The sequence below is a fragment of the Pseudophryne corroboree genome, chromosome 3, assembly GCF_028390025.1.
Source record: "Pseudophryne corroboree isolate aPseCor3 chromosome 3, aPseCor3.hap2, whole genome shotgun sequence".
Classification (NCBI taxonomy): domain Eukaryota; kingdom Metazoa; phylum Chordata; class Amphibia; order Anura; family Myobatrachidae; genus Pseudophryne; species Pseudophryne corroboree.
In genome coordinates this window covers 488,102,377-488,114,620 of record NC_086446.1, presented here as the reverse complement: position 1 = coordinate 488,114,620, position 12,244 = coordinate 488,102,377, and the positions used below count along the sequence as shown (strand labels likewise).

Here is a 12,244-nt window from a genome sequence, read left to right as displayed (position 1 = left end):
TTGAACATCGGCCAATCAGACGATCAGGGCCGGTGCAAGGTTTCTCGGCACCCTAGGCAAAACCTCTGCCTTCTACCCCTTCCCCCTACCCAACCTTCAGGTGAAAGGCATGCTGCTCTCTCCCCCTCCCCCTTACTCTGTTAAATGTCTGCTGTTCTATCCCCCCAAAATCTGTGTGCATGCTGCTGCTCATCCCCCCAGACTGTGTGCATGCCTGCTCCTTATCTCCCCCCCACACACACACCCCCTCACCCCACCGCTGCTCTCGCTCTCTTTCCTTATCAATGCAGAGAATGCACTGTGCAGCCACCTTACCTCCAGGCTGCAGTGCAGAGTTGGAACTGAGTTGTCTGTGAAAGAGCCTGGAATGAAGAGCAGTGCTGCATGTCACCCCCAGCCAGGACTCCAGGAGCTGTCAAAGTTACTGCCTGTGCCGGGTGGAGGTGGAGCTGGAGGCTGCAATACTGGAGCTTAGCAGTCACGGCTACTGTAAGATACGCATTCAGGGGGATTGCAGTGGCTGTGAAAGAAAGGACTATGCTACATTTTTTAGGCAGCTGCAGCAGGCCGCCCCCTCAGGTCCCGGCGCCCCTAGGCAGCTGTCTAAAGCTGCCTAGTGGAAGCTCCGGCCCTGCAGACGATATTGTATACGGCACTGTGCCATGTAATGAATGTGGTATTGTTCCATCGGGTTGGGTATGCGTGACTGGCGGTCACCCGGTCACAATACTGACGCCAGGATCCCGACATTGAGATGGCTGGTGTAGGGGAGGGGGGGCGGGGCCACAGGCTCTATTTCCACTCTATGAATGTTGTGGGAATTGTCCCTGCTAGTCGACATGCCGACTATAGGATTCTCAGGGGGCGGGATGTAGGGGGAGGTATTGTGACCGGGTGTCTCCTGACCGCCGTTTACATAACTATATCCCGTTTCAGCCAATCTCGCGTGATCCGGGCCCAACCATCGTGATGATTGTCCATCATCCTGAAGTGTACTTGCCCTAAGAGTTCATTTTTCAAAACATGTTTTCCTAAATTTTCTTCAAGCCTAAAGCACTAAAGGTTTGCTACTGTAGGTGAAGAGTTTATACCTCTTAATGACCCGATCTCCATCTTCCTTCTTCATACCCTTTATAGCTGCATAAATCTCCAGATGTTGTTTCACAGTCATATCTGACCACAGGGGATTGTTCTGACAACAGTAACCCAGGAACGCAGTGGACTCATCAGAGACTCTAGTCTTGGGCAAATCAAGTTCACATAGCACTACCTATAGCGGGTAGCAAAGAGGATGGAATGAATAGACAGACATAAGCCATCAGACAATATAGAAATACTAATAATGGAGGGGAAGTTAAGATTCAGAAGACAGGTTTCTAACACATACCACAGAGTCAGAATATCATGGAGCTATTAATATAAAAACTATTACCACATACATTTACAATGCAAGAATAGTTTAGAGCAGTTACAGTCTCTGTAGCTGAGACTGCAATGTTGTACTTACCTCCCCAGCTGTTGGTTTGATATCACCGGCCAGCATAAATATAGATGTGGTTTTTCCAGCACCGTTTGGCCCCAGCAATCCCAGAACTTCGCCTAGGCATACAAAGATTATTTCACAGAGAGTAGACTCTGAGAGATGTATGGTAAGTCACTGGTAGCACCTTTCGGGATGCGGCTAATAAACCGCCTGCGAGATCCCGGAGTTCAGGATACCGATGCTAGAAACCCAACAGGCGGAGAAATGCCGGCAGTTGAGATCCCGACCGCAGCCTTATACTCCCACTTGGGAGGTGGGTCCATGCCACCACCCGAGTGGTAACATAACCTGTGATGAGCTAATCTCGCAACCGGACCAGAAGCCTAGTGAGCGCAGCAAGCCTGCGAGTGGGCTCGCTACTAGGATTCCGGATGACGGGATGCCGCTGTCGGTAAAATGACAGCCGGCATCTCGTCAGCTGGTCTCTCGTATGTATTCCCACTTTTCATGTTATATTTCCCTAATTCTCCCAAAAAGAAACTAAAGTCTCTGTGGTATTTGAAATGATTTTATGAAAAATACTTTGTAATATGTAATAAAACTGGACTGATTTTCTTCACGTATTCATTACAGTAATTAATTTTGTTTACTCATATAGAGCAAGTCTTCAACACAGTATAAGAAAACAACGATTTAAACCTGCAATAAAGTATTGTGGATTTTTTATGTGAAAGAATATTTGATGTCAGTGTAAGGACCTGTGCTCATACAGAGTGAAGCAGAAATAAGAACTGAGGGCTTCATTCAGCACGGATTGCAATTGCGACTAAACACACACTTATTGTAATCACTAATCTGCGAAGACCGCTAGCAAAACCCGCAATCTCATCTGAGATTATATAACCCCATGGCAAAGATATATACGCAAATCAGGATGGATCGCTGGTGTGATGCGATAGCATATTCCTGAATTTCCGGCCAGTCCGCACACACAGGACCCGTACTGCTCATGTGTAATCTGGGAGATGCGATCACCACATTGATGCGAACGCCTCTACAGTGTCGGACTGGGGCATGAATGAAGGGCCCACTGGGGGAATGCAATAGTAGGGGCCAGGTGTAAGGGGGTGGCCAGACTCCAGAGATCCAGAGTGAATGTGGCCAGCCACTACAGAGGCTTGGCTAACCTAAGCATTAGAGGGTGCATGGGCTGGGTCCCTGGACAAATATATTTAGTAAACGCTGCTAGTGCATCATGATAATGTACCAGATTAATTACAGCAATGCACTATAGAAAATATACCATAGTCCTGTGCAGTATAATGTAACATATGTAGAATTCAAGTGCACAGTGTGGAACCATGGGGGTCATTCCGAGTTGATAGTTTGCTGGTGATTTTCGCAGCGCAGTCATCAGGTCAAAAAATGACAAAACTGCGCATGTTTATCCACCGCAATGCGCACGCGTGTTGTACAGGTACAAAGAGCATCGTTGCTGTGCAATGGTTCTGAGGAAGAATCCATTCGCACGGCCGGTCGCAAGAAGATCGACAGGAAGAGGACATTTGTGGGTGTCAACTGACCATTTTCTGTGAGTGTTTGGGAAAACGTAGGCGTGTCCAGGCGTTTGCAGGACGGGTATCTGACGTCAATTCCGGGACCTCCGTCGCTAGATTCACCGCACAGGGTAAGTAACTACAGGTCTGGTCTTGTTTTGCACAAAATGTGTTTGTGCCGTTCGGCTGCACATGCGATCGCACACTTGCAAAGCGAAAATACACTCCCACATGGGCAGCGACTATGCGTTTGCACGACTGCTAAAAGTAGCTAGCGAGCGATCAACTCGGAATTAGGGCCCTAATCCCTAAAGCATACCTTCCAACTTTTCTGCAGCAGAAAGAGAGACTTTGGCGGAAAAAGGGAGCGTGACCTCAGGGAAGCGGGCATGGCTTCGTGGGAGTACCACAATCGTGAGCCACGCACCCTGTTTTCATCACTGAGGGGGCATGCCCAGCGCTCTGTGAGCTGCTGGCATGCCCCCTCTCCCTCCATCTCTAGTAAGTAGACGCTGTGCACATGCGCACAGCGTCTATTCACCGCTGCTAGAGCAGCGAGTGACAGAGCCTCCCAACTGCCCCCCTTCCCCCACCGCGGGACACTGCAGCCCGTGGGTGCAGCAGCAGCGCAGTCCCAAAAAATGGGACTGTCCCGTGAAAATAGGGACAGTTGGGAGGTATGCTAGAGAAGAAGGTGGACCCACCGGGTATTTCCCCTGTGCCCCTATGGGCCAATTCAACCCTGCACCTCTGCCTGATTGTTAGACAGAGGCGTTTGCGGGGTGGTCTGGGGTGTGGTGCTGAATACGGGGTGGGTCCGGGCCACTTTTGGGGCAAACGTGTAACGTCACATGCAGCCACTGCGATGGGTAAGATGGCTGCGATGCACCTGCCTTTTCAGCCGGACTACGCAGGCAGGGGACTTCACTTATTTGCAGGGCCAGTTTGAATTGAATTGCAATCGCATCGCTGGCGGCCACTAGCATGCGAGTGCTAACAGTTGAAATTTTGCTATGTTAGCAAAACGGCAACTGAAGCTGAATACGGTCCAAAGCCTACTCCCATTGCACCCATAGCTACAAATGAGATCGCATACCTCCCAACTGTCCCGATTTTCGCGGGACAGTCCCGTTTTTGTGGGACTGTCCCGCTGTCCCACCTGTGGGCCGCAGTGTCCCGAGGTGTGGGGGGGGGGGGGCAGTTGGGAGGCTCTGTCTCTCGCTGCCCTGCTTAGCAGAGCAGCGGTGAATAGAGGGAGAGGGGGCATGCCAGCAGCTCATAGAGCGCTGGCCATACCCCCTCAGTGACGGAAACGGGGCGTGGCTCGTGATCACGGAGCCTCTGTGAAGCCACGCCCCCTTTCCCGTAGGTCACGCTCCCTTTCCAGGCGCGGGCGTGCTTTGTGCGCCGAGATGTCCCTCTTTGATCTTCTTAAATGTTGGGAGGTATGAGATCGGTATGGGATGCCAGCGCAAGGGATGCTGCGGGCTCACCACATGTTCTATTCTCCTTCAATAGGTGTCGTGGACACCCACAGAGCGGGAATCACCTACTTTTCCGGTATTCCGGCGGCGATATAGGAACCCTGTCGGGCTCCCAACGTCACTGTTGAGACAGCCGGGATCCTGACGGGCGGCATTTTAACCACATACCCAAGAAAATGCAATATTTTGTACATTCACTCAAAATTCTAAGAAAAAATGCACCTCTTACACATCGATGTCAGCACAAAACTGGGATTGTTTGTTTCTTGTTATATTCTGTTAGAATAATGTTAGGCAGGCATTAAGGGTCATGGTGTAAACCAGTGGATCCCAAACTTTTTGAATCATGGCACCCTAGAGTATTAGATTTATTTTTCATGGCACCCCTAGGCCAAAAGTTCCTTTTTGAGAAATTTAGAAAGAAATATTAAATTAAGTACATTTTGTTTATGTGCCATCCCTAGGGTCAGTTATGTGGTGAGGGACAAGATTTGCTTCTGTTTGTCCACATATATTATTACTGACAGCCACCAGCACTGGTTTTACCTATTACATTGCCCATAAATAACTGGAATTGGTCCTGGACCACCAACCCAGGGCACCGCTGCAAGTGTCCCGATGCACCCCAGGGTGCCACGGCACACAGTTTGAGAACCACTGGTGTAAACACAATATATTAATGTAAAATGTTCAAGTAACGTGTTGCTTACATAGTAATAAATTATGCATAATACTGTACTAAAATGAGCATACACACATGACAGCATACATACCTAAAGACAGGCTTGGACTGGCTCACAGGGTTACAGGGGAAACCACCGGTGGGCCCTACTGCCTGGGGGCACACCTCCTGCTCTAAGGATCAGACTGTGGACTTGAATTATACATCATACATATGTTACCTTATACTGGACTGTGGTGTATTTTCTACAGTGCATTGCTGTTATTAATCTAGTACATTATCATGCATGCAGCAGCTGAATTTACTGTATATATTTATGAAGGTGTCCAGACGTTGCACTCTCTAATTGTTAGTCAAACCAATGAGGTGGCAGGCCACACCCCCTCTGCAGACTGGCCACACCCCTAACATGGGCCCCTACCACTGCATTCCCCCGGTGGGCCCTACATGCCACAATCCAACAGTGCCTAAAGAAAAGTATTGTTTTTTAGATTTAAAAAAACCCACTACTTTATTTAATTAGACATGCAGCACACTAAACAGCATTCCCTGCATCACTGTAAACACCATCATCTGCCTGGGATTTTGCAATTATTAGCTTGACCATCAGAACTTTTGCTGCTGCCATTAGCAGGGCTTGGTTAAGATGGATTAAGGTCAACATGAGCCTGGGGCTGAAAATGTTGAAGGGCCTATACTGAGAAGGGGATGAGCTGTGACCAGTGCTGTGTGGGTGTGGCAAGTGTCACATAGGTGTTTACACCCCCAGTACTATTACATGCCTCCCATCTGTCCTGATTTTCGCGAGACAGTCCCGTTTCTTGGGACTGTCCCGTTGTCCCACCCACAGTGTGCAATGTCCCACGGTGGAGAGGCGGGGCAGTTGGGAGGCTCCTGTCAGTGGTGAATAGACGCACAGCGTCTATTCATGGAGACAAGAGGGACTGGGGGCATGCCAGCAGCTCACAGAGCTCTGCCCATTCCCCCACAGTGACTGAAAACTGGGGCTCGCGATCGCGGCAGTGCTGCTTAACCACGCCCCCTTTGCTGAGGTCATGCCCCTTTTCAGGCGGGCACAGCATCCTATTTCGGCAAAGTTGGGAGGTATGCTGTTAGCTCCACTGTGTTCCTAAATACATAAAAATACAAAATTTGCATAATTTTGTGATAAAACCAGAAATAATTTAAGTACTTATGATATATTGATATCTAAGCGGCTAGTCATCATCATCATACTATGGGCCTATCTAGCTGTAGCTCCATCCGCCCCATTGTTAATCTGACCCTGGCGATCAGTACTTCCACAGTCTGCATAGCCTCTAGCTACTCAGCCTGTGCTGTTGAAGTGGTTGCAATTTCTGCATTCTGTTTCACATATATTGTGAATGCAACGCCCACGACACAACCACTACACGCCTCGCATCGCAGAAATTGCGGACCCATCCCACTGACACGCCTCCACCACTCCTTTTTATCGTTGCTAAATGCAAATGCTACTGTGTTCACAGATACCTATGTAAGATCATGAAAACCAGACTTGGAGCATGTGCACTATATTGTTTATGGTTGCGTACGCATGCGCAGTGTGCTCAGGAACGATCATTGCGTGATTATTTGCGTTTTCAACAGATGCTGAATGAGGGCCTGTGAACAGAGAATATGAACGGCTGTAAGTCTTACCTTTCTTTACACAAAAGGAAATATTTTTGGTAGCAACTCTCCTTTTCTTCTTAAAACTAAAAGTTCCAGTTTTAACTTTAAACTCTTTGCGCAGACTGTCAACAATGATGACTGGTTTCTGAAAAAAGATAATAGATCACGTGTTACTGGGAATGATGGTATGCCATTTTGGTTTTGTGCCCTCATAGAAAATATTTAAACAGTAGTAGCACATACTTGGGTTGATTCAGAGGTGGATGCACGACAATGGGCTTAATTCAGACCTGATCGCTAGGCTGCGTTTTTTGCATCCCTGCGATCAGGTAGTCGCCACCTACAGGGGGAGGGGGAAATCGCTGCGCAGGAGTGCGATCGCAGGTGCAGGAGAGCTGCACAAACAGAAGTTTGGGCAGTCTCTGCTCAGACCGGGACTTACTCTTCCAGTGTAATGATCGGGGCCGGAGCTGACGTCAGAAACCCTTCCTCCAAACACCTGGTCCCTCCTGCGTTTCATCTGGACAGGCCTTAAAAACGTTCAGTTGCCACCAACAAATGGCCTTTTCCTGTCAGTCACCTTGCGATCGCCTGTGCGATCGCTTTTCTCGCACATCCCGTCGCAGCTCACCCATCCCCGTCACTGTGAACTGACGCGCCAGCGCGTTGCGATCCATACGCATGTGCAATTCAGTCCTGATCGCAGGCTGTATGAAAACGCAGCCTAGCGATCAGGTCTGAATTATGCCCAATGTCAGATGCAGTGGAATGATTCTTTGTTACTGTACTTACCTCTAAATCACACCAAGCAAACATCCTGATTATGATCGTACAGTCACAGTTGTCATTTCAGATCCACCAATCGATATTTCAGTACTGAAAATGGGTGTCTCACTCATTGCACATTGGATGTGCACCAGGGAAGGGCTTTGTTGCAGCATTTGCAGAAAGTCGCAGACAGGCGACCATCAATAGCTGCAGATATGGCTGCTTCTGTGTCCACCATTGTTCTAAGCATTTCTGACCCCATGTGTCAAATAATACTGCTGTCGAAAGCGACAGTGGAGCCCAGTGTTCTGTGTTAGTGAAGGGCAAATCTTCAAAATTGCCAATTTATTACCCTTTATTGTTTAGTATGACAATAAAGATCGTTTACAAATGAGTTTGTGACACTATGTTCCTATTTGTATAGCATTTCAGAACTATGCAGCCGATTGTCTAAGCCACTGGCATAAGTGCTACAAAGAGAGGAGGATTTACCACAAGGCAACCAAGGCAATTGCTTAGGGACCTGGGGGTCTCAGGGGGGCCCTCCGATAAGGCTGTATGGAGGGCATTTCCAGCGGACCGCAACCTTCAGCAAAAATGACGGAGCACTTGGCTGGCTGAATACTCCCAGCAGGCTGTTAGTGATTAGATGCAGTTTCATTTATAGTTAAACATTACTTGCTGTACTGAGTTGGTACTTTCCAAGAGGAGAGAATAGAACAGCCATTTGCTCCACAGGTACATGTTCTGCTAGTACTAAAAAATGCCTCTTACTCATATATGAAGTGCACAGTAGGTATCTTAGGGAGGACAAGACACATAAGCGTGTTTTGTGTTGGATCCACTCACACTTAACAGACACTGTATTGTCAGTTTTGGCTAATCTGTAAATTGTTCTAGATCTACTTAAAGGGCATCCTTAAGGGCCCCCTTGACACCCATACCTAACGCGCAGGAACCTTGTATGATATGGATCTTGTTTGCCTTCTATAGAAGTTGACTTGGCACATCAGTATATACTGGTAGTCATAGAGAAGGGGTAGGAAACCCCTGGCATGTGTGCCATAAATGGCTTGCAGAACAGTTTAAGGTGATTCGCATAGGTGATGGGATGCTGGCACAGTTTGTGGCTTCAGCTTCCTCTCCTGCACTCTTACATGTCAGCTGTAAGCATCATACTCTTCTTCTGTGAATACAATGGTTGAGCAAACATCAAAAGAACATAGCAAAAGATAGGAGTGTGGACCAATCAGTTGGGGGGATTCCTTCCGCCTGTAATGTGGTGCTGCCAAAAGGTTTTATTTTGGGCACATCTGAAAAATAATAAAGTGGCAAACCCAACCTGAATTTGCTGATTAAATTATTGCTACTTTAAACCTATGGACTAAAATGCCAGAATTGCACCAGTTCCTGCAAATCATAAGGCAGTAATTGCACAAAGTGCCAGTACTGTACTTGTGGGTTACACAGGATGACTAGTGGTGGTACAATGGTGGTCACTGTTAACAGCAGTAATAAAACATGCTACAGGGGATCAATATGACCCCTGGAGTGTGGTAGATATTGCTAGATGGGGGATCAATATCTACCTGGATGATTGAAAAGTGGTACATGGGGATCATTAGCTACAGGGATGTGATAACACACCCGAAAAAAACTCTCCTCAATAATACATGCAAAATGAATCTTCATTTATTAACAGTCCTGTGAGTGACGCTATTTTGGACTATCCATGATATTATTTTGGTGGGCACCCGGGCCAGGACCATTGTATGAATAGTGAAGTGCCATCCCAGTGGGAAGGGGGAGGGGGAGAGGGATATAGTAAACATCATTGTTTTGTATCTGACCCTGCTACAGGCAACTGGCTGAAGGCCAAGTGGATGAAGACTATACAGTTGCATATTACCTCTTCCTCATTGTTAGTTGTTTTGGCATGTTTAACTATTTCCCTTTCAGCCAGGACCGACTCATCAGCATCTTCCAGCTCCTCTGGGTTTGGTTTGATGGTAGGTTTCCGTTTTGAAGTTCTTGAAGGACAGAAAGAAAAAAAAGATGAAAAATAATCCATGTGATGTGCTATTTCCGCGTATCTACATATAATGGATGCAGGGTGTGCCACACACATGAGTTCCTAGGTCCCACATCCAACACCCTACACCCATTTAGTATACTTACCTTTCCAGAGTCCTGCATAAGCACTGGACAAATAACTGGGAAAATGGCGTGGCCACAGTTTTCACTGAGAGTTTCATATGTACAGTACAGAAATTAGCAGGAGCATAGTGCAGGCGACATGATCTCGATACCGGCCATGGCACAGTATACCCTGGAACAGTGCCAGAGTCTACTCTCAACTGTGCCATGACGAGAGGAGGGGGCCTGCATGGAAGCTGCACATGCGCCACCTCCTTTATTAATCCACCAATGGCTAGAGCTGGATTAAGGGGAGGGCACAAGGGGTAAGTACCCCAGGGCCCCCTCAGTCAAGGGAGCTACACACGTTGGGAGTGCAGCAATCTTTGTTATGAGCTGTCTCGCCCTCCACTTTGTCACTCCGGTTAGAGACAGCGGGCTCTAGGACCTGCTACAGTGCAGCAGGGCTCACAAGGGATCCTTCCTCTGAAATGTGATTCTGTATGTGCATATGTGGTATTGCCGCATGTGCGTGCAGCACTGCCACATGCCGAGCTATGTTCCTAGACCTAGGAGCACTTTGAATGGACTGACATGCCGATGAGCAGAAACAGTTTGCGTGCTGCCTGAGAGGAGGCTTTGGAGTCCGCACAAATGGCAGCAGTACAGGTTCTGCCTCATGGGGGTGCAGGAGGTGCGGCACAGCCATGCGGTGAGGGCCTTCTTTTTTTAGGACTCCCCAGGCTCCCAAAGGCTTAATTTGGCCCTGCCTATGGCTATCCCCCATGAATCCAAATTCATATTGTTAAATAAAAGTGCTGGAGACGTTGAGATCAGTAAAAGAGATGTCAGTACCAGGGGACAATGTTTTATATTGTTTTTTTCTGCTGCGGGGTACACTGGGCTCCACAAGTCTGGACAATGGTGTGTAGAGTAGGATCTTGATCCGAGGCACCAACAGGCTCAAAGCTTTGACTGTTCCCAGAATGCACAGCACCGCCTCCTATATCACCCCGCCTTCCAGCACAGGAGCTCAGTTTGTCAGTTGGTGCTGCAGTAAGCAGGCACTTAACAGAGGGGCAGCAGCCCTGAGAAAAGCTTTTTATGAGGTAAAAAGTGAAGACTTCAAGGGCAGCAGCGGTGGTAAATGTCCTGTGACATTCACTGCTGCAGCTCCAGCTCTCCCCAGCAGCGCTGTTCACTCCCGAGCCCTGGTTGTCGGGTACCTACAGCGGAGGCCCCCTCGGGTTTCTTCATGTTAGACACACACGGCTGGGGCTCTCCAGGATCACGTGGCTGCACTTCGGGAGGTGGTAAGTGGGTCTCGCTCGCGGGACCAGGTCTTTATCGCGATCCGGCGCGGTCAGTGGGAGGCGGGCCGCGCGCACTGGCGGTGGACACTGTGGATACAGGCGATCCCACTAGATCACCAGGGCATGGGCGCAGGTCAGGTTTTCTCTTAAAACCGATTTTGATATCGCTCACAGTACCCGGTGGTTTTGCCAGCAAGGGGGATAAGGCTTAGACCTGAAGCCCCTCCCCCAGCCCCAGGGCGCAATTTACAGCAAGTGTTCCCGTCCTGGAGCTGCATCTCTGTCTTTTCCTCACTCCCTGTCAGTGTCTGCGGCACCATTACTCCTCAGCTCACTGTTCCTGGGACTGCTTGGGCAAATCCTCCTATGTAAAGCCGCCTGGTTGTCAGCGCTGTGCCTTTACATGACACTTAAGTATTCTACCTGCCTTTTTAGTCAGTGTTAGTAAGAAAGAGTGCATTTAGTCAGTAGTATATAGTACAATTACTCTGTGATATACATCCAGTTTCTTACTGTGTAGTGTTATATCTATTGACTATATAGCTGTGTAAGCTAGTCCAGTGCAGTATTATTGTCTGTAATAACCTCTGCATTGTACAAACTGTGACTATTTGTTTGTGCATTGATAGCTGAGTCGTGTCCATCTCGTGTCTTTCACTCAACTTGCTATCCCTATATTCTATAACCTGAGGGGGCTTGGTGCGTCAGGTGTTATTTAATATAGGATTTTCACAAAGATATACTGTATTACTTATTTTTCTCTGTGATTTAGTCACCATATCTCTCTTTTATCTCTGCTGGTGCTGACTACACTGCGCAGGGGTTTGGGTTTAGGGATATAGTGCTGCTAATAATTGTACTGTGTTACCTCATGCTGCAAGTTATATCATGTCTGCTTCTGAGGGTAACGGTTCTGGAGCGGAACACACTGCTGGTGTTGCTGAAGCCACAGGAACATAAGGGGAGAATATAGCAGCTGTGGGCTCTGGTTCTGGGGGCTCCTTGCCCCCCAGTGGGACTGTAGCAACGGAGGCACATACTGACCCTCCGTGGGCCGCTTTTTCCACACTTCTGCATACGCTAGTTCATAAACTAACACCCCCTATGGGATCCCCCAATGCCGGTACAACTGTATGTGGTCCCTGCAGCTAACACGCCGTGGGCGGACA

The 12,244-nt window shown here is 48.3% G+C and overlaps 1 protein-coding gene across 2 annotated transcripts in view; it reads right to left on the bottom strand.

The window, feature by feature from the left end:
- LOC135056124 (ABC-type organic anion transporter ABCA8-like) overlaps window positions 1-12,244 on the bottom strand; it is a 380,977-nt gene that overhangs the window by 21,138 nt on the left and 347,595 nt on the right. For both annotated transcript variants that reach the window (XM_063960911.1, XM_063960912.1), the window contains exons 29-32: window positions 9,536-9,656; window positions 6,886-7,003; window positions 1,508-1,599; window positions 1,092-1,270 (exon numbers count right to left, since the gene is read on the bottom strand). In XM_063960911.1, coding sequence (XP_063816981.1) covers window positions 1,092-1,270; window positions 1,508-1,599; window positions 6,886-7,003; window positions 9,536-9,656 — 510 coding nt within the window. The remainder of the gene's footprint in view (window positions 1-1,091; window positions 1,271-1,507; window positions 1,600-6,885; window positions 7,004-9,535; window positions 9,657-12,244) is intronic.